The sequence below is a fragment of the Crassostrea angulata genome, chromosome 1, assembly GCF_025612915.1.
Source record: "Crassostrea angulata isolate pt1a10 chromosome 1, ASM2561291v2, whole genome shotgun sequence".
NCBI classification, from domain to species: domain Eukaryota; kingdom Metazoa; phylum Mollusca; class Bivalvia; order Ostreida; family Ostreidae; genus Magallana; species Magallana angulata.
The window spans coordinates 18,568,833-18,595,415 of NC_069111.1; the positions used below are offsets into that span (position 1 = coordinate 18,568,833).

The 26,583-nt window shown below is 31.9% G+C and overlaps 1 protein-coding gene and 1 long non-coding RNA gene across 4 annotated transcripts in view; both read right to left on the bottom strand.

The window, feature by feature from the left end:
* LOC128160612 (uncharacterized) overlaps positions 1–7,971 on the bottom strand; it is a 60,703-nt gene extending 52,732 nt beyond the window's left edge. The window contains exons 1-3 of the mRNA XM_052823962.1: positions 7,870–7,971; positions 7,291–7,479; positions 1,686–1,798 (exon numbers count right to left, since the gene is read on the bottom strand). Of these exons, the coding sequence (XP_052679922.1) occupies positions 1,686–1,798; positions 7,291–7,479; positions 7,870–7,927 (360 nt within the window). The 5' untranslated portion in view covers positions 7,928–7,971. The remainder of the gene's footprint in view (positions 1–1,685; positions 1,799–7,290; positions 7,480–7,869) is intronic.
* A 10,622-nt stretch (positions 7,972–18,593) lies between these two features.
* Positions 18,594–26,260, bottom strand: LOC128160699 (uncharacterized). Of its 3 annotated transcripts, none has more exons than XR_008240327.1 (8): positions 25,273–26,260; positions 24,692–25,049; positions 24,291–24,435; positions 24,090–24,166; positions 22,753–23,635; positions 22,453–22,540; positions 20,568–20,646; positions 18,594–19,851 (listed from the first exon to the last, which is right to left on the bottom strand). It is a non-coding gene; the product is annotated as an uncharacterized LOC128160699 (long non-coding RNA). The 3 variants fall into 3 exon arrangements; XR_008240328.1 differs by having other exon boundaries at positions 18,598–19,851; positions 22,753–22,929; XR_008240326.1 differs by having other exon boundaries at positions 18,599–19,851; positions 22,753–22,864.
* Between the last annotated feature and the right edge of the window lie 323 nt (positions 26,261–26,583).

Genomic DNA, 26,583 nt, shown 5'->3' on the forward strand with positions numbered 1-26,583 from the left:
GACTGAGGGGGCTCTAAAGTCTTTAAATGATAACTTTTTACCGTGAAATATTTTGTGATGTGTTATAGAAGCAATTATGTTTATTCTTAGGTCATTAACCTAATCATGGCAATCATTTACTCCTATGTTACGTAATTAGGGATTTTAAGGGGCCAGAAGTCCAAAACTTTGATGCTCAATATCTCAAAATGAAGAAACATTTGGATAAGCAATATTGAACAAAAGATGCTCAAAATATTGAGTTTAACAATCTGAAACCATAATTTCCTTGTTATGCGGTTCCTAAAAGGAATTACAGGGTCGGGCCCTAAAACGACCCTCTCCAGATATCTCGAGAACGGTACAAAATTTGTAAACACTTTTTGAACAAAATGTGTTTGAATTGACAAGAGCTTTCATTTGAAATCATGAAAAAGGGGCTGGCCCTTCTAATAAGGGGCTGAGGGGGCTCTAAAGTCTTTTGATGATAACCTTTTACTGTTAAATATTTGTTGATACGTTATAGAAGCAATTATGTTCATTCTAATGTTATGTACATGTACATGGCAATCATTTACTCCATTGTTACGTAATTAGGGAGTTTAAGGGGCCAGAAGTCTAAAGCTTTGATGCCCAATATCTCAAAATGGAGGAAAACTTTGGAAAGCAATATTTAACAAAAGATGCTCAAAATATTGAGCATAACAATGTACAACCATATATTGTTTTTATCTGGACCCTAAAAGGAGTTTAAGGACCGGATATCAAAACGATTTTTCCCAGATATCTCAAAAACGGTAACCAATTTCTAAATACTTATTAGTGGTACACAAAAATACCTTTTGACTAAAATGAATGAAAAGGAGCTGATCCCTCAAGTAAGGGACACCAAAGTGATAAATAGTCTTTCACCCATTACTCATAGATCCCGCCTCCTTTTCCGGATACGTTTCGTTGATGAAGGTCAAGAGTAAGGTTATTCCATATTCTAAAAATCGGACGGAAGACCTCCTCGTTGCTCGCAACGAGATCGTGTCTAGTTGTATCTATATTTGGTCAAGAAGATGGACGTTGACACAGTCGCTGCTTTTTATTTTCACAAAAAATACCTATGAAATCCCTATCATCATTTTAATATTTGATAAGTATATGTTTTGAATACAGAATATACTAGTTTAAATTTTTTGCATGATTCTTTTTAATATATAAAGCTCTTAGAGCAATGAAATTTATTGAAAATATTCATAATTGTATTTTACGATTAACTAATAGGCATCTGCGCTATATTATTCGCCTACGTTCTTTGTTTAGGAGAACTTTTGTAAAAGTTTAATTTTGGTTACCATGACGATGTAATTTGTAAATAGCAATACTGTGAATCATTTACAGGGTCGTGTTACAGGTAGGTGACGATAAAACAGTTTGAGCTTTTTGTTAAATTGATACATGTAACACTGGGTCTTGAAATCAAGGTCGGCGAAATATGGTGACCTTATAGAAGCGATCGAATCGAATTCAAAGAGAAGTTTTTCAATGATAATCTTGAATGATATTTAGAATTGATTGATTAATGATGGATTAAGAATTTATCAATATAACTATGTGTTTAGATCGGATCGGATAAAGTAAGAAAAAGTAATAGTCATCAATATCAAATTTACTTAATTATATCTAATTTAAGGATGCTACATGTATTAACATGAAACCTTTACTCCAATGGTCGTTGTATTGGCATTGTTCTGACAAAATTGAAAGCAGTTTAACAGCCTGTTGTTTTCAATCGTTGTAGAGCCTAAAACATTGACATTCTTCTGACAACCTTAAAGAAAAAATTGAAAACAATATTATATTTTGTTTAATCTGTGTTACAGTATCGAACAAAATATATACCAGTCTGAAAGAAAATCTAAAGACATATTGACAACTAATCTATTTTAACAGTACTAATAGTAATAAATATGAAAAGTTGAGTTAAACCTTGAGATTCTGAAGATAAAAGCACAATTTATTTTTTATTTAGAATCTACCTTTTCTGAAATCAACTTACACACTTGGGAATTTTTAGTAGGAAAACCCCTTTTCATTTAACGAAATACCTTAAAATTAATGATGCTCATTTCCGTTCGTGTTATAAAAAGTGATTTGATTTGAATTGAACATATTTTTAATTTATTGAACAAAAATACTGTTGAGATTGTACAAGTTCCATAACTTAGACCACGCTCTAAAAAAGTCATTAACCATGATATCCATTTGCCTCGTTTAAGAGGACTCGATGGTCATGGCCGATTTTAGACTGTATTGATCTCCAAAAGAAGAACTCTATTATTAATATTAAAATAAAGAAAAAATGGTTTAAGTAATTCATATTTTAAATTTTAAAGGAGGTCTAATGATTAATTTGTTGATAATATACATGTGTATAGCCCTCTCAATGTTGCATTATTGAGAATATACATGTATGTCATTAATTTAAGTTGAGCACATGGCTCAGTGGTTATGGGCGTTGGGCCAGTAGCCGAAAGGTAGCTGGTTCTAACCCAGCTCTGGTCACTTGCTGTTGTGTGTTGTGCACTTAGACAAGGCACTTTATCTACATTGTCACAGTCCACCCAGCTGGAATTGGGTACCGGTGTAATGAAGAATAATGACCCCCGTAGAATAATGACCGGGGGTCATTTTTCTACGTAGAATAATGACCCCCCGGTCATTATTCTACGCAGAAAAATGACCCCCCGGTCATTATTCTACGTAGAAAAATGACCCCTTTGCCTGAAGAATAACTGTCATTTTCATAAAAATGAGCACACTCCACATGAAGAAAAGTGACCCCTGTAGAATAATGACCCCCTTGTAGATTAAAGTTTTTCAGTATATTTTTTTATTATTTGTGAAATAGTCTTTACACAATTTAAATTTTTACTGCTGCAGTTTACCGAAAGTAACAAAAATTATAATTCATATTCAAATAAACTTAAAGTGAAAGAAGGGGTAAATCTTGGAAAATAACAATCCTTCCGTTATAACAAGATATTGAGGTATTGCATCGGGGTATGGTTATCATCTTAACAATTACATTTACATATATCTATGGTGTTCCGATAGGGCCACTTCGACACTACTATCCCTCCTTCCCAACTTTGCACTCTGGCCTTCGCATCTTCGCCTTCGCCTTTTTTGATTGCATTCAGCAAGTCTCGGTCGATTACATAGAATTTAATATAGGCACCGTACTCGCCAAGGTTTTCCGATTAATTCATGCTATTATTGGTACGCATGCGCTAGGCCATCGCGCTTACTATGAATGTTTATAAATATTTTAATGTGAACATGTAACATATATGTTTACCAGTGCTGGCTATGCCTAATCATTATATACTCCACATAAAATGTCCGCCACAATGTATACATATGCACTTCCAGACCCCTGTCACTTACCAGCCGTCTGTTTACCGTGGACCAAACACAGTAACATTCTAATTTCATTATGCGACACTCCTCGCTCATGCATGGATCTAGAGGGGGAGAGGGGGTCCGCCCCCCCCCCCCCCCGGAAAATTCAATATTAATCATTTTACGCAGTAAAACGGGAGAGGGAGTCCGGACTCTATCCCCCTGGATAATTTAATTTTATTAATTTTATAAAAAAAAAATTCCAAAATATGCCTCGGACCCTTTAAACGATGGAAAGCTCCGCAATTATAAAACCGAGACGAGGCATCACCTTTATGAGACCACCTTTATTATATTGTATGAAAACCATCCTTTATGATCTTGGATATTCATGGATTATGTTTTAACACAATATCGTATATCATTTGTTAAAAAATTGTATGATAAGCATAAGTTCATATGTTAATCAATACAATAATATAAATTAAATTAAAATTGCATCCTATCATACCTACAATATATATCATGTAAAACCATAAAATACCGTAAAAAATTGTGAGATATGATATTGTAACGTATGATATGACATTGTATTGTGTTATACATTATAATTGTATTTGATCAAATAATAGAATATCATAAAACATAATACAATATAGTATTATATGAATCAATATCATATTGCAATAATACATCATAACATTGAAACATATGATATTATATTGTATAATTAAGCATTGAATCATTATTTTTTGAAAGATGTGGTCTCATAACTGCAACGGTGTGTGCATACAAATAGTATAACGCGCGCTAGCACTCATCGTTGCAGTTATAAAAAAATAATGAATCAATGCTTATATTTACGTTTTTTAAACATGTATTTCCTTCCCGCAAATATGATTTGTTTTTAAAAAGCTCTGTCTTATTCAACGAGTTATGCGAAATTAACGGAATTGCCTCTGGAACAGCCGAAATATGCTGACAAAAATAGTGCACAGCTTTTAAAATTCTAATAACACAATTTTATTTTTGTAATTTAATGAATTTGCTCTTGGTAAACTAAGAAATTAATCAATTGAATTCATTTAACTGTCAACATATATTTACATCAATGAAATATTTATCAGCGTAAGTATAATAAAAGGTCCTTATCCGGTTTGAAGTCGCAAGAAGAGTCAGTTCCTGTTCTTCGAGAAAAACTAAAGGAATACTAAATGTATTCATACGCACCAAATTTGGTGATTGGGTCTTCTGTGCTGTGCGTAAATATCACTCAAATTAACCAATGCAATTTAATTGAGGGAAAGAAAGTGAATATAAATATTATAGTATGATATTGTATTGTATGATACTGTATCATATTTGATACATAATATGATATTGTATTATATAATACAATATAATTTGATAGAACATTGTATCATATCAAATGATACAATATCCTGGGATAAAGTAAAATATTATATAATGCAATGATATTATACACATTGTATCATATGATACAATAAAATATATTAAAATATCATAAAATACAATTTCGTGTGATATGATAATATATCATATAAACCAATATCATATCATACAATATCGTATGACACGCTTTTTTATAATATTGTATCATAAAAATTAATACTATACATAACAATATCACGATACAATATCATATCATAAAATATAAAAAAAAATTGATACAATATTTTATCGTATCATATAACGTTTTACAATATAACATGTGGTATTAATATTGCATCCTATTAAACAAAAGTGTTTCAAATCATACAATACTATATCATAGGAATCATGTTACATGTACATCATTTAACAACAACCACATCTATCTATCAAGCAGGTTTGAGTGAGGTAGGAGATTTCGCTAGCATCCTTTTTAGCGGAGATCAGGCTCTGCATCTAAAGAAACCTCTACGTATCATTTATAATATAGTTAAATCAACTATGCAAGCTATCATCTATAAAACATGTGACCTGTTCCAAAAAATTAACCTCATCAAGAATCATAAACCTATGGCTCTGATTCAGCATTCAAGCCTGTCAGGTGCATAAGTATCATAAGACACACCATCCATGCAAGTTTGGTGAAGTACGGACCAGCAGTAACTTAGATATTGCTATTAAAGGGCACATACAACAAAAAAACTTTAACCTGCTCCCAAAACCTAAACCTCCTCCAGCATCTGAAAGTTATAGGAACCAGATTCAGTAGGTCCAGATGCATCATGCATGTAATTTTGGTGAAGAAAGGACAAGTAATAGCTTAGAAACAGGAGCTGCAACTAAAACTTCAACCAGCTCCGGACGCCGACGCCGGGGGTATAGCATATGCTCCCATTGACTTCGTCTCGGTGAGCTAAAAAGGCGAAAGCACAAAGTTTCGAAGGCGAGAGTGCGAAGTTGCAAAGAGGAAGAAGCAATAGTAGTATCACTTCTTCGCCTTCGCAACTTAGCACTTTCGTCTTCGCATCTTCGCGCTTCGCCGTCGCATCTTCTATATTTTCATATTGTTCATGAATTATACTTGCATTGAGGATTTCCACAGTACAAACTGCTGGGTATACAAGTTCATCACCCAGAATTAATGATGAAACCAAAATTTTGAAAAGTTTACTCCACTGTTAGGCATTATAACCAAGCTGAAATTTGTAGGCACTGACAGCAGCCATTACGCCAGTAGAGGTTAACGGCCAATAAGGAAAATCGTCAAAGTACTAAGAGTACTCGTACAGAAAATATATTTTACTTTATCCTCGGCATACTTTAGTTTAGTTGATATCAAGATGATTAATGCTTCAATAGTTTGTATGAGCATTGGTAACTTTGGATACAATAAAGATCGTGTGATCAAAATCAAGCGGGATATAAACCCCTAACATGGGTCCTAACCTCTTATCAACGCTTTTAGAAACAATCTTTTCTCATTATAATCGATCAGTGTTTATTATCTATTTAGATTTACTATAGTCAGGTGCTCTTCACAAATTTGCTCCAAAAGAATAAAGTCTATTCATGATCACAAAACAACATTACAACACATGTTTAGAATATTGATGTTCATGTATTACGTAGAAGAAAACAAAACTAACGCAGAATGATTTTTTTAAAATTTTATGTAAATAAGAAGTATTCATATTCCTACGTTACCTGCCCCTTAGTCTTTTTCCATAAAGATATATACATGTATCATTCTTCGATTGACAATTCATTCACCAATGAATATTGCTTCATTATTATCATTGTTATATCATTACAACAATCATTCTTTAATGATTATTGTTCGTTACTTATCACACAATATCCTCATTGTGTATGAATTTTTCTTTATTTGCGTCATTTCCCGCCGTATGTCGACGAGAAAAGTAACGTAACTGTTAACAATAACGTTAGAGTGTTTTGCGTGTGCTTGCTACGAATATGAAAAACTATATACAGCGATTTATTTACAAGTTCGGTGTTTATAACTTCAAAATCAGTTAAACAGAGTGAAAAATTAAGTAATTTCAAAGTCATTTCTTGGATACGGGGTAACCAATTTCTATTCATGTTTACGGGGGGGGGGTCATTTTTTTATGGGGGTCATTTTTCTTCATGTTTAACATGAAGAAAAATAACCCCTGGGTCTTTTTTCTTCAGAAAAATCCAATTATTCTTCAGCTAGGGGGGTCATTATTCTACGTAGAAAAATGACCCCCGGTCATTATTCTACGGGGGTCATTATTCTTCATTACACCGGCTTACGCTGGGGGTTAACCTGCATTGGACTGGTGTCCCATCAAGAGGGAATCGATGACTCTTATCCGCTTAGCACCATGGAAACTGGGGATAAAAACTGGCCTTATGGGGCTTCATGGCACAGAGAAGGATTTTTGTAACTTAATATCATTGATTTTTTTGTAATCCTGGTACCTTTATTCACGACACTGAATTTCGTTACTGCGTCTTGTATCCAGTATCCAGAGGTTCCCTGATCCATCTCGTTTATAAACTTTTTATATTCTGTCTTCACTTGTGAAAATGTTATCAACTGACAAGCTTCATTAGCCTCTTTCCAATTAAGGTACACATCTTTAAGTACCACTGCGGATGAATGCACGTCTGCAATATAAGAATTTAAACAACGTCCACATCTTCGAAATTATGAGCTTGTAAAGTACTGATAGATCAAAAATATATTTTAAGTAACAGTTTCACCAAAATTGTTAGATCACTTAACTCAGTCCTTAACTTAGATCTTAAAAAGAAAAGTTCATAAATCTGAGTTCGATACTTAGACATAAACTGAGTTTTGACTCGAGGACAAAAGGTGACGTTCGGGTCTTATGTGTGAATAATAGACTAAGCAAACAAAATTCACTACACGGAAGTTAGTGTATAAAATTTAACTATATAATAAAATGTCTTATTTGCAACTTCACTGTTTATAAAATTATAAAATTCGTTATTAGAAACTTGAACCGTTAACTACTGTTAAAATATAATACTCACTTAAAACGGATAGCACAATAGAATAAAGATATCGCGAGTACCAATCCATGATATACATGTCTATTCGTTATTGTGTAAGGGTTACAACATTGCACATTTATATGATTAACACGCCACTTAGAACCCAGAAAACGGAAAATCACATTTCCTCACACTAATATCCGGACGGCCTACGGTACTCACTGCACATCTATACATCGCATGCATTTAATTCAGCGTCTTGCAAGAAAAGGGATGTGATGATAATTAATCAATAAAGATAATCAGTGCCAACTTTTTTTTTTGGAGAAACACTTAAAGTGAGATGTCATGTGAAGTATTTCTCACCAGTACAGTGTATGCGGGTGAGGACATTCAGCCCACGCGTGTGTTTTACTCACAGCCCTCTTTCCGTTAGCTTTTATGTATATCCTGACATGAAAAAAATATTACATGTTCTTGAATTAGTAACAATTTGCCTTATGCAACTGATTTTTGTGATCGATGTACATGTAACTGATGTGGTATGTCGAAAAAAGTATTGTTTATATAATGTATAAATATCTTTTATAGAAATAATAGTTTTAACAAAAGAATTATGAATGTCAAACTACAGTTTCTCTCTTTTTATTTTAATCTTGTTTCGAAAAGTTGCTGTTGAATCTCCTATTTTTGGGTTTTTATCGAAACACATTCATCAAGTATTAAGGTAATCATACAAAACAAGCACTACAGGGTTGCATTCAATGAACAGAGCGTAAGTCCCAAACAACCTTTTAGAGATATATTTATAACTTTGACGGTGTGTGTATGACTGATACTCGGAAGTGAAGTGTATACTTCCACACATTTAGAATCACAAACAAGTGTCCGATAACATTAAAGATACTACTATATTCTACTTGTACAAGTTTTGATCAGACTAAAAGAAATATTTTTATTTAATCTAATTTTCATAATTTTTTTCATTTCTTAAGAAAATGAAAAACGATGTAATGTAATGTGGTTTCTAAAGATATTTTGTTAATTTTTTTTTAGATATATTTTTGTTTATTGTGTATACGTTATACCAGGAAACAAACTCACAACGTTCTTGTTCCTTGCCGAAGTAGTTTGGGTCTTTGTACATATAATGAGTATGCATAGCGCCCCTCTTCTCAACTGCCTGGTACCAACAGACAAACCAAGTACTTGATTAGATTTAGCTGAAATGCTTCTAACTATTGTGAAATGGTCCAAAAAGAAAGAGTTTAAATGATATCGGCTAAGCTATATTTGGTTGTGCAATGGAGATGCATAAATTTTTGAATAATTCATCTAACCTCTTGACAACTAGCAAACAATAAAATACATTCGTCTTCCTATTTTAAAGTAATAAAAAGAGGCCCATGGGCCACATCGCTCACCTTAACAACAGTTCTTGTACAATTTTATCTGGAGATTTTTAAATGTGAAATTCTTATAATAATGTAGAAATTTCAAAATTATACAATATATTAAACAAAAATACAAAAGTATACTTTTAAGAAATTATATCCTACAATCTAAAATACATTAACTGACTAATCTAATTATACTTTGCCTCAACTAATTAAAGATAACAAAATTATAAAATGAGCTTTCAATATTTATGAAAAGTGAAGGAAGGTCACTGTTACCTTGATATGAGGATATGAAGATATATGAGAATGCTTACATAGCAAAAACTCCCTCTTGAGGCTCCAGCATTGGTCTGGGGGTCACGGTTTGAACAATTTAGAATCTACATTATTTGAGAATGCTTGCATATTAAAAACACACATTGCAACATTGTGGTTCTTGAAAAGGAAGATTTTTAAACATTTCCCAAATATATTTCTATGTTAAAGTTTGAAACCCTCTTAGGGCCCTAATATTTGTCCGCATGTCCTGGTTTTGACAATATAGAATCTGCACATTTTACAAATTGTTGAGAAGAAGATTTTGAAACATTTCTTCTATTTATTTCTATGTTAAACTTTGAATCCTAAGTTGGAACCTAGCATTCTTCATTTCATATACAAGCTTTGTTGTATATATTGGCATTTCTGGTGCAGCGGTTCTTTAGAAGAAGATTTTTAAGACATACCATTTCTACTACAGTGCATTTCCCAATTATCATTCTTTTGAAAAGGATTTTGTCCTTTATTTTACAATTTAGTTTAGTTAAATTTGGCCTAGTTGTTCTAAAGAAGAAAGTTTACAGGCAGACGGACGGACGACGGACAACAGGTGAACCTTTGGTTCAGGTGAGGTAAAAATTGATTGGAGTAGTGGACAACTTTAAACTCACATGAGTCCTGATCCCAATCCCTTCGCCTTTATCATCAATTGTCAATTTTTTTAACCCCCTTCCTCCAAGTTAATCCACACTTTTCTCATTTTGATAATGTTCCAGTAAGTGCATCAAAGGATCATTTGTTATCACGTAACATGTCCGACACGGAAAGATACGCCTAAAGGAAACTGCACAAACTCCGGAAAGCTATTCGAAATTGCCGATGTTTTGGGTTTTTTTCTTGGGTTTTTTAACTGAATTTGCCAATGTTTTAATCATACATTGTATGTGTTTCTTTGCATGCAACGTAACCAATAACATTATACACATGACAATAATGTAATTGTTGCATTTATTAGATTTCAATACTTGAGTGATTTTACGGCCCATTAGATTCTTGTTGTTTACACTGTTTATCAATCGTTTTTCTCTCAAGACTTCTTCAATACAAAGCAATCTGAAAGCTTTTGCACGGCACGGAATGGCAATACAATTTCTGTTGTTGATTTTGATTTTGTCGAAAACATTAATTTCATGTAATCAATGAAGGTGAATATTGGGTAAAAATGACGTCATTAATAGCTGAAATGTGCAAAATTATCAATTCGTAAAAGATATCTACATTACACGACCATTCATTAAAATCCTGGATGGTGAAGATCATTGACTGTAATATTGCACACATTTATTGCAAATCATTTTTAACAATGTAACACTTCATACATGTACATTAGGAAAGAACATTTCACACACACTCTCTCATCCACCAACCCACATTAGCACATAATATAACACAGTTTCAACAATACCTTCAATATTGTTTACATGTTTTCTTGTACATTGTACAAGTATAGTTTGAAAGAAAAATAACATAAATTATGTTTAATCATTATTTTGCTACATGAATCATAATGTGTTTGTGTATTATATAATATCTTTACAAGTCGATGTATCTATTTTTACCTCTCTGTTATTTGCCCTAAAACGATGTTTCAGCATTTTGATAACAAAACAAACCCAGTCAGCATTAATAATTAAAGAAATTATCATTGATAAGTTTAACATGCAAATACCACTATCACGTAAGACATCATGCTTTTTACCACACACATTTCCAGGTCAAGTCTTCAAACCATTTGGTCTTCTCTGACGATATATTAATCGACACACCGTATATTTTTTTTTTACATTTACTTAACCAAGCTTTAGGCCTACAATAATGCGATTAATTTCACTGCACTCTGCTTAGTTAGAATAATCTAACTGTGTCTCGGGACAGACATTCACCACAGTTAAAATGCTTTCCATGATAGACATAAATAACAGAGATTGGCAACTGATCGAAATCTCGCGGTCCCTATTGTAAAGTGTTCCCAGTTTAAATCAGTATATATTTCTAATTAACGAACATATCGAAATACAAACAGCTAAAACCTATTACCAACATATTCAAAATATTATTTTTTTCAATGAGTTTATGTCATATAAGCAATATTAAAAGAGGAGTTTAAGGAGGCAGTTGGCCACCTGTCGTCCCAGATTTCGCCGATGTTTTATAGCTGGCCAATATATTTTCTATATATATATGTTATACTCTCTCCCAAGATATCCTAGATTTACATTTTGCTTAATTGCATGATATTTATAAATACCTCAGCCCTAGGGTTCAAACGATGTTCATTCAAAAATATGAAAATTTCCGAAGATTTCTCGGTCGAAACACCCCTGTTAGCTTATCAGGTTTCAATAAAGATGTGAATATTCCCCATTACAAATCTCCATAAGGAATCTTTTTTCGTTCCTGTGAATTTTTCCGAGTGGAAGATAATACTAGGTCAATGAAATTATTTCGGAAATTATCTCTCTCAACTATTTCAACTGCACTTCTTTTACAGGTATGTGTATTTTTATTAAAAATCGTCCAAATGTGCTGTATAAATGTCTTGGGACAGACTATAATCGTATTTTTCAATTTTTTGATTCAAAATGTTTAAAACCTATGCACACTTTATTAAAACAATATACTTTTGGTTTAAGACCATCATCTCAGTTTACTAAAATGTAGTTCTCAAAGTAAGGTTGCTCCAGAAACATTTTTCAACAACAAAACACACTAATGGCGGAGTTGCCAATCTTTATTTATGTCTTTGCTCCCATATACCCGTAATGTAGCAAAAACTTGCAGAATCGCTCCGAAACGATTTCTAAGAAAATTAATGAAGCTCCTTTAAAAATAACAGTTAAATTATTCATAACAAACCATTTTAAAGCTGTAAATACCTTTCATCTCAAAACTTATTCATATTCCTAAAGAATTATACACTTTTTTCACTGGCTTCGAATTTACACACCATGCTGACATTCAGAACTCTTGCACTGAGTTAGAGTTATCTTCCATATTTCCTTTGATGAACAGAATATATGACAAATTTTTAATGAAAATTTTCACGTATTTGTAATATCGTTTTTTAGTTTATCCATGAAAAGTGATATTGTGAAAACATAAACTAAAGAGCCTCCTGTGATTTAGCGTGAATGTGCATGCGCAAGATTGTAAAATCCAAAAGAACTCAGATGATTTCCGGATTTTTAAAAGAAATTTTCATTGATTATTAATTAGCGAAATTGATTTAGAAACAATGAAAACAAATTGGTAATCTTCAAGTACCAGTGGTATTTAAAATATATAAAACAAAAGACAGAACTCTTCCGATTTCTCGGTATTAAAGCCCAAAAATTCGAGTCTCTTATTTTAATATAGTAGTATAGATATACACAAACGAACAACACTGCATAAAAAGCAGTAAAGTCCCGCCCGATATAACAAAGGTAGTTGAGAGTCTTTTCATCTTTAACATGTCTCTGGCAATTAGACCTTGAAATAATCAAAATTAAAAAAAAATTACAGAGCTTGCTTTCAACGGTTCATTTGTAATAGGAAACAAACATACTTTAATATAATTTCATGCTCAGATTAAGATACAGAGACTGTACCCTTACAATAAATTAGGGAAAAAAAAAGAATTTTATAACGGCAATCTGTGTCCATTGGAGCAGTGTTAGTGATAGCGATCTGTGTTCAATGGAATGACAATTAAAACCGCCCGGAACCCCCCCCCCCCTTGGAAATTAATTCATCACTCGGATCACCCCCTCCCATCCCTTATTTTATGTATTTAAGATGAATCTGTTCAGCTTGATCAACTTGACTTAAAGGGAACTTAAAGATAATGTAAAGACAACTTAAAGGGAGCGTTAATGCCACTTAAAAATGCTAAAATGTGGCTTAAAGATGGCTTAAAGGTTACTTTAAAAAGTTTGGACATTAAGGACCTATAAGCTCAGCTAAAAAGTGACTAAGTCGTAAAGGAGGCTTAAAGATTGTATATTCTTTAAGCCTCCTTTACGCCACCTTTAAGTCATCTTTAAGGACTTGCTTAAAGATTGTTTTCGCCCTTTGTCTGCATAACTGTTATAAAACGTGAAGTGCACAAACGCATATGGCGTTGATGTAAAATATGGGTGCAATTATATTTTAGGAAACATTATTTTAGTAACTATTTCGATTACATCAAGTTGAAATGTTAAATGATATAGTGCAGTATAAATATTACATGTATTTTTTTTTAACTCATGAAACTAGTACTCCTTTTCATGTTTTTTTTTCAAATTTTACGTAATTTTTGAACTGTTTATGAATTGGTTGTTATATGAAATTATTTCTACGAGGGCTTAATTTGTTATGGAAATTGTAGCCTCTACCCTCAGGACAGAGGAGGCCAATAAATAAATTTACTAAAAGACATTGCTGGAGCTTGTTTGTGCACAGCGATAAAGCTTTCATATATCCCAGATTTATTCTTTAGTGTCACAAACCAATGTTCTTTGTATTTCATTTGTAATTCACGAATTGACATTGGATTTTATTCTATTTTGCTATAACTTTGAGCTTTGGTTTTAATTCCTTTTGACATCATCTTTTTAATCTTTAATATGACATTGATCCTGGAGTCTAGTCTACTCTTGTAAGACCTTGGCCATAGCATGCTTACAGGGTATCAGTGTTTCACAAACACATACTGTTCCTATTTATTCAGTAATACCATGGATATATAATTGTCTGGAAATTGGACATTTTGAGTCAAAAGCCCAACTGGCCTAAACACGATAAACCAGGGTATGGGGCCGTCCAGTATGAAAATCTACATATGTGCAGCTGGTCATGGTTTATTACATATTTATATTATGCATTTATTCACACCAAAATTTTAAACTCTATAGTGCGTTACTTGCAACAAAAACAGATTTTCTACTTTTTCCTAAAAAATACTTTCTAAGTTCTTTCTAAAAATGTATATTTTTTCCGGGAAAATACATTTTTGATGAAGTCATACTGGCATGGAAACGCTAAGTTTTGCAAAATCCCCCCCCCCCCCCCCATGACAATTTGTGACCAAAAGAATGTCATTTTCATATGCTCGACAGTTATGTGCCAATGTGAATTTCACATATATAACTGATTAAGATGTAAGAAGTGATTCAGTAAAAAATCTTTTGTGCACATGCTTGTGGAGTTAATAAAAATTTAGCTTGAAATCAATAAAGTTTTCATATTTTCGTAAAAGAGGGCCCAATGTTGTTACATTTCTGCACTTAAACAAGTGTTCAGTGAGTAAAATAAATTTAAGATAAAGGTAAAAACAATAAACTTTTTAAAAAATGATTTAAATATAATTGTTCTGTCATGGTTATTTTTCAGCCCCCCTTCAAAGAAGGGAGGGCATGTTGCTTTTCTGCTGTCCGTCGGTCTGTCGGTCGGTCGGTCTGTCCACCAACAGTTTCCATTCATTTTCTTCACAGAGGATGAACATATTGAAATGAAATTTGGTATACAGGTTTATCATGATATTATCTAGGTCAAATTCGATATTGGATACAATCGAGCCATTTTCGACAGAGTATGGCTCTTGGACGCAGAAAAATTCCAGTTATTTGCTGTTTCCGCTCATTTTCTTTGCAGAGGATGAACATATTGAAATGAAATTTGGTATACAGATTTATCATGATATCATCTAGGTCAAGTTCGATATTGGGTACGATCGAGCGATTTTCGACAGAGTTATGGCTCTTGGACGTAGAAAAATTCCAGTTATTTGCTGTTTCCGCTCATTTTCTTCGCAGAGGATAAACATATTGAAATGAAATTTGGTATACAGGTTTATCATGATATTATCTAGGTCAAGTTCGATATTGGGTACAATCGAGCCATTTTCGACAGAGTTATGATCTTGGACGTAGAAAAATTCCAGTTACTTGCAGTTTCCACTCATATTCTTTGCAGGGGGTGCACATATTGATATGAAATTTAGTATACAGGTTTATCTAAATAATATTGAGGTCAATTTGATTTTGGGTATGATAGAGCAATTTTTGACAGAGTTATGCACTTGGACTTAGAAAAATTCCAAATATTTGCAGTTTACGTTCATTTTCTTTGTGGATGTTTCCAAGGGAGGGGCGCATAAGTGTTTTACAAACATCTCTTGTTTACATGTTGCATTAATGTGGGGAGGGGGTTGAAAGTATCCGTTTATAGGTTACATGTGCCTAACTGCATAATTATACTGCAAAACAAAACAAGATCGGCATAATAAATATTTTTTACTGAGAAGAATATGTAAGTAATACTTGGTTGAAATAGATTAAATAAGCGTTTACAAAGAAAGTTTACGAAATGTAGATCTATTTTCTTAATGAATTGTTTTCCTTTTTCGTGAACATACTTTACTAAATTGTGTTTGTTTATTCTAAGACTGATTTATTTCGTTGATTTTGAAAAAGTTAAATTGCTGCTGTACATTGTAAAACAAGATTATTTTATATCGATTTGATCGATTATAAATAACACAGTTTTGATTCTTGAAGTAATGTACAATTGAATAATTTTAATAACTTGTTAAAACTAAACGAATTTTAATCAAATATTTGTATATTTAGTAAATTTTTGGAATGGAATAATGTCGGATGCTACCAGTGTCGTTCAATCACAGTGTCTTTTTATTCTTAGTATTATTACTTATCACTCATTTTCAGTGCACGTTGTAGGCGAGTGGGTTATGACGTTGGGCTGACAACACAAGGGACTTGACATTTGGCCTTCCCGTGAAATTATCGACAAAAACATGCCTGAAGATTATCAAAAGTTTCCAAGTACGAGAGTAATTTTGGATGCAACCGAGATTCCAATTCAAAAACCATCAAATGTAAACGCTCAATCAATACCGTGGTCAAGTTATAAACATCGTAACACACTGAAAACAATGAACGGTTGTACCCGTAGAGGCGCAATCTCATTTATTAGTGAGTCTTTTGGTGGTTAAGATCAATTCTATGTAAGAATCAAAAATTCGGTGGCCATGCAAAGTCACTGATTTTTCTTCATACTTGACAATTTGATAGACTTTAGTGAGTAAAAAGTCTTAACACCATTTGTTTGTTGCTATACGGTCCTGTTGCCATGGAAACCGAAGGTAAAGCTGTAAAAATGGCATTTTAATGCTTATTTGAGAACATATTGTAAGTAATGTGCAGAACTTGGGGTTTCCAGGGTAGTATATACTATTAAACATAGTTGTCATTTTTCAAAAGAAAGAAACAAATTCATGGAGAAACGCATATTTTTAGAGCGTTTCCATCATGATGGATACTAAACAGAAATTTTAAAATCTGTTTTCTTCATTTAATTTGAATAAAAAGTGCAAATCTTGGATTTTTAGGTAAACACTATTATGATTGTGCAATTAAGAATTTAAATATGAAAATTGAGAACCGGTGCTTTGGTAACAAGCTAAAAAATAAGAAAAATTATAATATGTTTAGGCATATTTGAATGGATATTATTTACTTATAATGAATAAATTTATAAAATCAAATGGTGAGAAAAAATAAAGTATGTCCTTATCTTTAATGACACTTGAAAAAAATCTGAAATATTCTAAAAATAACTGTCGTTGCTATGGACTTTTCAAAAAGTAAGAATTTCTGTGTGATTTTTTACCAACTTAATGTTCCATAGCAACAACACTTCTCTGTTGCAAAGCAAAGGTTTTTGTGGTATATAATGAAAATTTAGATATATTTTTACAAGTTCTAACTAAAACAATTGCAAAAATTTCTAAAATCGGGAATTAAAGCATATCAAAATCATCTTCAATTTCTCAGTTTTTCCTATTTTTTGGCCTTGTTGCCATAGCAACGGATGTAATTTTTTAAACAAAATATATATAGAATGGACATTGATATGGATGTAAAAATTTAACAGTTTCCAACTTCGGCTTATTAAAAAATAAAACTGATTTCAAAAATTTGTAACTGTTTCCATGGTAACATTTTAAAAGTATTGGTTTCTCCATCAATTTTCTGATATAATTAAATAAATAGAAATAGGACAAAGCTGTTTTTATGTCTTTGATAGTTTACATTAGTGGGTAAAACCTTCTAATATGGCTTCAAATTAGGTAAGTTTTGGCTATTTTTTTAGCCTCGGTTACTATGGCAACGGTTACCCCTAGCAACCAAATTTTTGTGATTTTTTGCGGTTTACACCTTGGCGTGTCCATGTATGAAATATAAGGAAAATTGGTGACTATACGTGGCCTGACATTTTATAAATCTTTGATTCTTACATAGAATTGATCTTTAAAAGCATCAGATCAACATATAATAGAGTGTTCCATGATCAACCCAGAATCAAGTATGTTACTGCCAAAAGATAGTATAATGGCAGACCGAAGAATTGGATTTGCACCCATGGATGTATATGTTAATACTCCTTCCATGCTGAAAGGTAAATCGCAACTTAAGCCAAGAGATGTTGTTTGAGACAAGATACTGTAAACGTATTGTATTTGGCGTGTACAATATTTGGCGGAAATTAGTTTTCGAAAAAGTTGGCATGGATTTGAATTAGTGTACTCCTGAATGTGAATATTCTTATTTATAGATGTATGGCATTTAGCGATGTACTTGATTTAGCGGAGGGCCGCATTCCACCAAAAGCGCTTCATAAAATACTCAGCCAAATGTAGTACGTTTACAGTAATTGCATCCAAGAGAATAAACGTAGAAAGAGTAATTGGCCTCTCCAAGACTTATAAAATTCTAAGTCATCCGCTACCATCTAGTAAATATTTTCTTGGTTCAAGAACAGTATTTGTTTGCTTTTCATTGTCAAACTTCAGAAAACCTATTGTAGACGGTTTTGCTTAAAGTTATTAAACTGTCGTTGCTTTTGCTTTGTTTGGCGTACGATAAATTATCAGTCATATGTTCATATTAGTCAATTTACAATGAATACTTATTCACAATGTTTATACCATTTTTTTTTTTTGTCATTAAACTGTTGGTTGCTGAGGATTGAAAAAAATTATGCTTTTAAATTATGAAAACGATAACAAGAGTCTGTTTTAATTACTGGTATTGTTAAGATAAAAACATTAACAATTACAAATGTCAAATAATTAAATTCAAATTTGTACAGATCAAGAGATGATAAAATTTTATTGAACTACATCTTCAGTTTTCTTCTCTCACATTTCTAGTAATATATAATGAATAAACATAAATTTAACTTGAGGTTGATATTGAATTTGTTATGAATTTGAAATGAATCCCACCATATGGCATATTTAATAAAGAGTGTTAAAATTTAAAGCAGCTGCAGTTAATATTTTCTGAAATAAAATTTGCAGATATTTAATACCGATAGCCAGACAGACACATAAGGGTAAAAAAGTATATCTCCCCCCTTTCGGAGCGGGGGTATAATTGTATATTATATTCATACAGAACAGTAGTATTACTGATTGACTTATGTTACAAAAAAGAATGAGTTTAATGTAACTTCAAATGAAGATGCAAATACCAAGCCACTGCATCAAAAATGTACATTCTATCTTCTTTCTGCTATATCTAGTGCACCAAAAAACTTCAACAATGAAGTGTATAATATGTTAATAAGCTTACATGTGCATGAAAACTAATAGAATATACGCTTATTACAAACAAGAAGCAACATTTGGTCTGAAATGTTTCTTGTAGAACATTTCTAGTTTTAGCAATAAACTAAACAGATAATATTCATCATCATATTCAAGTTTCAAGATCAAAATGTTACAAAATGTGTATACAATGAAGTAGCAGAGTATTGTACCTGAAATATACAGTAGTCTTGGATTTGGTCATGGTATTTATGACTTGATTACAATGTAATTTTACCATTTGGTTCAACAAAAATTGGGAATTTCTTCACAGAAAGAATATCATCATCTCTACCACCATATGGGCATTTAACTTCTACCATGGCTCCATTCCCTACTAAAACATCTGGTGTAGCAAGGTAAGGGTATTTGACAGACACAACCCACACTCTTGAGACATTGAAATGAGTCAGTTCTTCAAACATGGAAATTGCTCTACTCTCATGCTGCCTACTATAAATACTGGTATATGTGATGATTGACGTATCGTATGTTGGTAAATGCTAGAATACAATTTTCTAGTGTCTCTGCAGCAAATCATTTTTTACAATGTCACCGAAACGTGAGGCAGTAATTAACAAATTTTCTTCTATCGAACAAGCATTAGGTTTTACTCTTGGCTTGCATCCTTGTAGATTCCCCTATGTCCTTGGCATCTTTTGAAGAGACCTTAAAAAAATGACAATAAAATGAAATATGAATAATTTTTACTTCCATGTATGTTAAATCAACATACTTTTTTTTTAAAATAAAGAACCTGTATATGATATTCTTATCTTTGTTGCTATATTTAATTTGAATGCTGGTTTGACCTAAAAAAATTGATATGTAACAGAGACACTTTTTGCCACTGCTGGGGTTTGAACCCGGGTTCTCTGTTATGCCAGTCCAACACTCTACTGGTCGAGCTAAAGGGTTAACTCACTATCCAGAGCTAGTACATGTAGGAATGCAATATACCTGACTCTGCCAAAAACATATTAATTATACATTCCCAGAAATGCATTTAGGTTGCATATAGTTCTGTTACTGTGGTTTCATTAATATTCAAGGGTATCAATTTTCGTGGATAAAGTAAAAATCACAGTTTCAAGGATACGTAAACTCGTGGCCAATGACCCTTTCAATACAAAATGTTAAAAGAAATTGCATTTCAATGAACATTTAATTTCATGGATCAATTCGACAACGAAATCCACGAAAATTGGTATTCAACCAATATTGATGAAACCACAGTAATTAGTTTACTTATAGTTACTGCTTTGTCAACAAAGTGCCCTATTAAAGGAAGTTGAAGGTAATCAAGGTCTCTACTTGCAACCTAGAATGTGTTAACCATGCAGTTACAGATGTAACTGGAGTATCATGAAGAGTGTTTCAAGTACTTGTCTTTCCTTAAATCCTCCAGCATTTCATCGGTGTGTTTTCTTTTCCAAGAGCTTCTCTCTACTTCTAGTAGTTTACCTATTAAGTACTACACTTTATTATACATGTATGGAGTCATTCATGACATCATAATGCATATCCACGAGTAATGATTTTATGTGAAAATTTTAAGTTTTGATAATTGAAAATTTTCTGTGGTACATGAAAGCTTTGCAAATTGTCTGTACATCCATTCTTGACTGCTAATTTTCCCTTTTCTACAAAGCTCTCCACCATAACCAGCAACATGCTTACATATTCTATGAGGTCTCTTGCCTGCAGGGCATTTACAATGGGAAATCAGGGGATATCCTGTTCTTATGTCAATTACAATTTTAAAATTTTAGGATAACTAATGAAATATAAAAAAAAAAGTAAAAAGTAAGGTAATTTCTAAAAATAAATGTATGTATGGCCATTATGTATCGAAATTCAATCAATAATTTTACAAAAATCATGACAGAACATAAATGATAGCTACATGTGCCAAGCTAAATCCAGTATGACATTGAGCTAGTTTACTATCTGATATCATGTAGTCAATTTTGTTAATTTTACATGCACTGCTAAAACCAACCCTATATATTTATTAGCAATTCAGAAAAATTTGCAAGGTATACTAAGCAATTACATAAGCCTTTTATTTTATCATGTCTATCTAAATAACACTTAAGGTGGCTCGACACACCAATGCATTATTTGATGGATCGATGAAGAATTCTCTTTGAGAAATGATTATTCAAAAATGACACCTATATCGGCCTCTGATTATTTTATATGAATTTTTTGTATTTTTTTTTATAGAAACCGGAAACATCGTTTTAGCTGCGAACAAGATATATTAGAGCTAAAAATTTGTTATCAATTAATGCACAATACAATTATCTATAAATACATATCAAAAACGGCCAGATAAACTTTGAAATATTTTTGTAAAAAAAATATTTATGAAAATTAAAAAAAAGGATTGTAGATATTTTTTAAATCTATGGATAAAAACTGCAGATAAACTGTTACTCGCATTTAACAATTTCTGTACAATCATATTTCAACAAGAAATTGAAACCAAATAGTGAAATTAAAGTATAAATGGAAAATTTTAAAATTGAACCGATCCCGATTGTAATTAAACTGATCCCGAACGAAATCACATAAAGTTAGAATGAATCAGAATTTTGCAAAAATTTCAGGTTGTTTAGCTGTAAAATGGTTTCGTCATTTACTAACTTTATAATTCATATCAATTACTTAGAAAAAACGGCAGTTTATTTGTAAAATTTCAATTTTAAAATAATTCTGATCGGGATCAGTTGTTTTTTTCAATCGGGATCGGTTCAAATTTGATAAATAGCAATTTTTCCAAAATTTCGCATTTTCATTTCAATTTCTTTGTAAAATATCATTGTTTAGTAAATAGTTTATGTGACTATATGTTATTTTAAAACTTTTATCCATAGATTAAAAAGATATTAAAGAATTACAATTTTGATTTTCAGAAATATTTTTTTAACTAAAAAATTAAACATTTGACCAAACGATCTTTGGCATGAATTTATTTATAATTATATTACACATTAATTGACAACAAGTTTTAAGCTCTAATATATTCTGTTTGTCTGCAAAACAGTTTTTCCTATTACACTGAAAAAATACAAAAAAATTCGTATAAAATAACTGAAAGCGGATATTGATCTCTGTCTTGTGGAATCATGTTTCAAAAAAGATTCTCTATCGAACCATAAAATAAAATTTTTGTGTGTCGAGGAACCTTAATTTTTATATGAAATAAAATCTTTTTTGTCATTGCTGCACCCACTGTCTCAGATAAATAAATATGTGTATCACCTAATGCTGCATTAAAAAATTCTCTCTCCAGTTAGGTGGTCCTTTCCCTTTTCCAATGCTTTAAGGTTCGATATCATCTGTTTGTCTTCTACAAAATGAAATCAAAGTTGGTAAATTTTCATAGAGAATGTTCTTTTTTAAATTTTAAAGTTGATCAAATGTTTGTTGTAAATGTCTGTACATGTGCATACAGAAATATGAAAAAACCAAAATATATTATATTCTAGTTTAAAATATCACTTTAAATAGAAACATTTCAGCTAAATCTTGATTAAAACTTGCGTTTACATATTTACCTACCATTCTAGACAGAAAGTATTGTTCAATCTGGTGATATGGTAACTGTGCATTGGCTTGTGTTCTGGTCTGAGTTGCTGGAAACCAGTTATAGGCCAGAATACATCTAATGGCTCTGGAATTTTGATGGAATCTTCTCTGAAATTCTTATATCTGTCATGCAATTCAAGCCTGAAATTTCTAGAGAGTAATACAATCCGTAGACCTTGATACACATGTGTTAACCTGTACATGTACAATGACAAAATATAGTCCAAAAGATCTGAGGTTTTCTTGGCCTATTAAACCAATTTTAATTAGTTTAATTAATTAATTCAAAATCAGTTTAAAAAAAACAAGGAATACTTAGATATTTGGAGTATTAGAGTCTAGGCTAAAGTTACATTAATCATTTTAGGTGAGACCATGATATTGGCCAAATATTGGTCTAACGTATGTCGTATGTTAAGATTTTTTTGTCGATTACATATATTCCAGGTTATTCATTTATCTACAAAAAACATTGAAACATTTAATATATATAATAGAATTCCGAAATATTTGGATGTTTAAATAATTTTAAGCCTAAATATATCAATAATGGCTATTATATCATCAACGAAAACAAGTGAAAATATACAAGTCAAAATCAAAAACGCGCGTAAAAAAGCCGAACCAAAAAGATTCTGCAAAATAATTGGATATTGCATAATTGTTCTTAAGTGTAGAATTATAAGAAGCCGATCCTGAGATAAGAGCACATTTACTGACCGAACAATTAGGACGGAGTTTTCACAGCGTGAGACTGGCCAGTTTCTATGGTATCCGTAATTGTAATATCTGATCTGTTGGGATGGATCTGCTCACATTTAGCAGGTTTAGCAAACAAAGAGACTCGTGGTTTTTGCTGCTTCGTTTTAAGAGAGAATGTTACAGTAACAGCTCAGCAAACAAAACAGAAATTTAAGCATTTATCTCAGGTTATTGCATATTTTAATGGATTTTGTGTAATTTAATCCCAGGTCTCTCTTTTATTATTTTTTGTACAGGGAATGTTAGGGCGTACAACCATGTTGTTGAATTTTCTACTGACTCTGGGGAGTTCTGGCCTGGGGGCCATAAAAGTTAGACGAGCTCACTTTCGATCTCAGTCTCACTTTTCCACTATATCTTCCTAAAAGTGAGACTTAAATCAAAAGTGAGCTCGTCTTACTTGTATGGCCCCCAGGCCTGTTCATGGTTTGAGTGTTGTGCAATTGACTATGAAGAAAAGGAACAAGAAACAAAAATTAATGAGTTGGAATGGATACAAACATTGAATTTTTGGGGAACTAAGGTTAAAAGTGCGGATATAGATTTACCTTGTGAAACTATGCTTGCCATAACACACCATCGGCCATTTTTTCTTTCTAAGGATGTTTATCATGGTTTGTGTATTCTAAATTTAAAATAAAAATAAAATCATATACATGTATTGTTGTAATATTTTGTTGCAATTCATGTGTGCACTTTTTATTGGCCAAACGTTACGCCAACTAATATTGGGTCTACGTTGAACTCACATTAGGCCAACGTTGGACCGATGAACAAAATTGCCAACGTTGGTTCATTGTAACCGATGACATTGGTCAAACATTGGCCCAACATACGCGGGGATTTGGGAACAATAATGTGCCGCAGGCATGTCTACTTCTCAGCCATGGCTCTCTGAAATCAACAACATTTGTCTTACATTTGAGCTAAAAATACGTAGGTAATCAATGTGTGCATATTTTGCCTGAAACCAGCTTCATTTTTTTTAACGCAAGAAATGGATTGTTACGTCCTACATGTTAAATGATTCAAAAACTGCCAAATCTTGTGTTGTAAAACGACAACAACGGCAATTAAATGTACATTTTATAAACGATCTCACGTTTCCGTGAATAAAAACTATGTCTTCATTCCTATATCAGATACCTACCCTCTCGATCAGATCAATCTTCATTCCCCTACATGCTGCCCCTCTTTGAGCAAGCTCGAAATTAAAACGTTGCACCGCCTACTGTTTAAATTGCCCGCCATTTTAATTTTTTTTTATTTCCTTAAGTGCACGCACGCTACCTAGCGAGTAATGACGTCGGCAAAAGCTATTGCTTCTACGTCTACAATAAAAAATTACAGATATTCAAATCTAAGACATCATATTAGAAATTAAGCAAATTAGATAAAAATGCATACTTAAATTTTTGTATTCTGAAATGGTTTCATTTTATAATCATCGAAAAAATCCATTACATATCGGCGACCCAAGCGATGTTAGATTAAAAAGGCTGGGTGGTCTACAAATTAACCATTAACCATTAGATATGATTTGTTAGGTTAAAAAATCATATATTTTAGATTTGAAATTTGAATTTGTTGATTTATTTTTACAAAAAACTTTTCATTTTAGGAGATCTATATTGTATAAAACCGGCCACGATCATCAAGTCCTCTTACAATAAAATTAAGGCATATTTACATTGTACATGTACGTCTTAATAATGAATAATGTTAACTTACCGTAAAGATATACAAACAAAACCCAGTAGCAGTATTGCTACTGTTGCCAAAACTCCAACTACTATTCCAACAAATCGCTGGATTATGTATTATGGTAAATGTCGAATTAATCTGGTAAAAATACAAGAACCAGCAAATTTCAAGCAAAGATAATGAACTTAGATAAAGCCTGAAATAGTAACGATGTGGAAACTGCATTTCACATAAAATTAATATATTTAATCTTAATTTTTATTCAAATTGTTTTACTTTTATTGAATAATTTAATTTATTCAATTATATTTTAAAAAGTTAATGAAAATTAGAAAACTTCAATTTTTTTAAAGTATTAATTATATAAACCTCGTTACTTTGCATGCTGATTATTAGTACTTATTGCCGATAAATACCTATAATTAACTGATGAATATTGATAAAAATTAAAAGGGCATAGTGAAGCTTATAAAAGACGATATCTTATCATCTATTTGTCATGCAAAATTAAAATGCAAGAATGATAGAACACTTGACTACCAGTGATAATATTTTTTACTATATTTATTTAAATAGATGAAGATTATAATGAAGTAATTCTTAAAAGCTTGTTTGCTTAAGAGGACTTTTTGCAAAATTCATGCTCACATATCCGAGTATGTTAATTCACAATAGTTGTGATTTATTAAAGTCAATTAAAACGTATTCATGCAAAACTGTTTATTAGCATTAAAAAATATACTAAAAAAAATAATGCAAAAACTTGTTATACATGCTTTACAAAGTACGAATAATAACATCTTGCTTTTTGCGCCAAATTTGATTTGATTATAGAGAGAAATACATAAGCATATTAGGCTCATTTAAGTTGTATACGTTTAGACTAGTAGGTTCTTGCATATACATTTAATGTGTCAGTACTATCTCAAACATTGTTAGCTCAATGGCAACAAATCTTGATCAAGCTCACTTTTCATCTCGTTCTCACTACAATGAAACGCATTGAAGTGGTAAAAATTTTCGTTTGAATGGAATGTTCTTAACTTTGTATCGAATGTCAATTGCTACGAAAGTCACGCCCATTTCTTTTGAAACGAGGAAAATAGTATTCGTAACAATGTAAACACAAATAAATTTGTTATTAAAAATATTCTTGACTCTTTATTTTGAACAATATCACTGTTTCTGAACATATAGTTAGAAAGAAAAAAGTGTGTTTATATGTGTTTTTGTGTATAATGCACGTGTGTGAAATTCCTGCTTATGCTGTTTAGAAGAGTGGCGGTTCCGAAATAATTGTGACGAATACTGTTTTCCTCGTTTCAAAAGATATGGGCG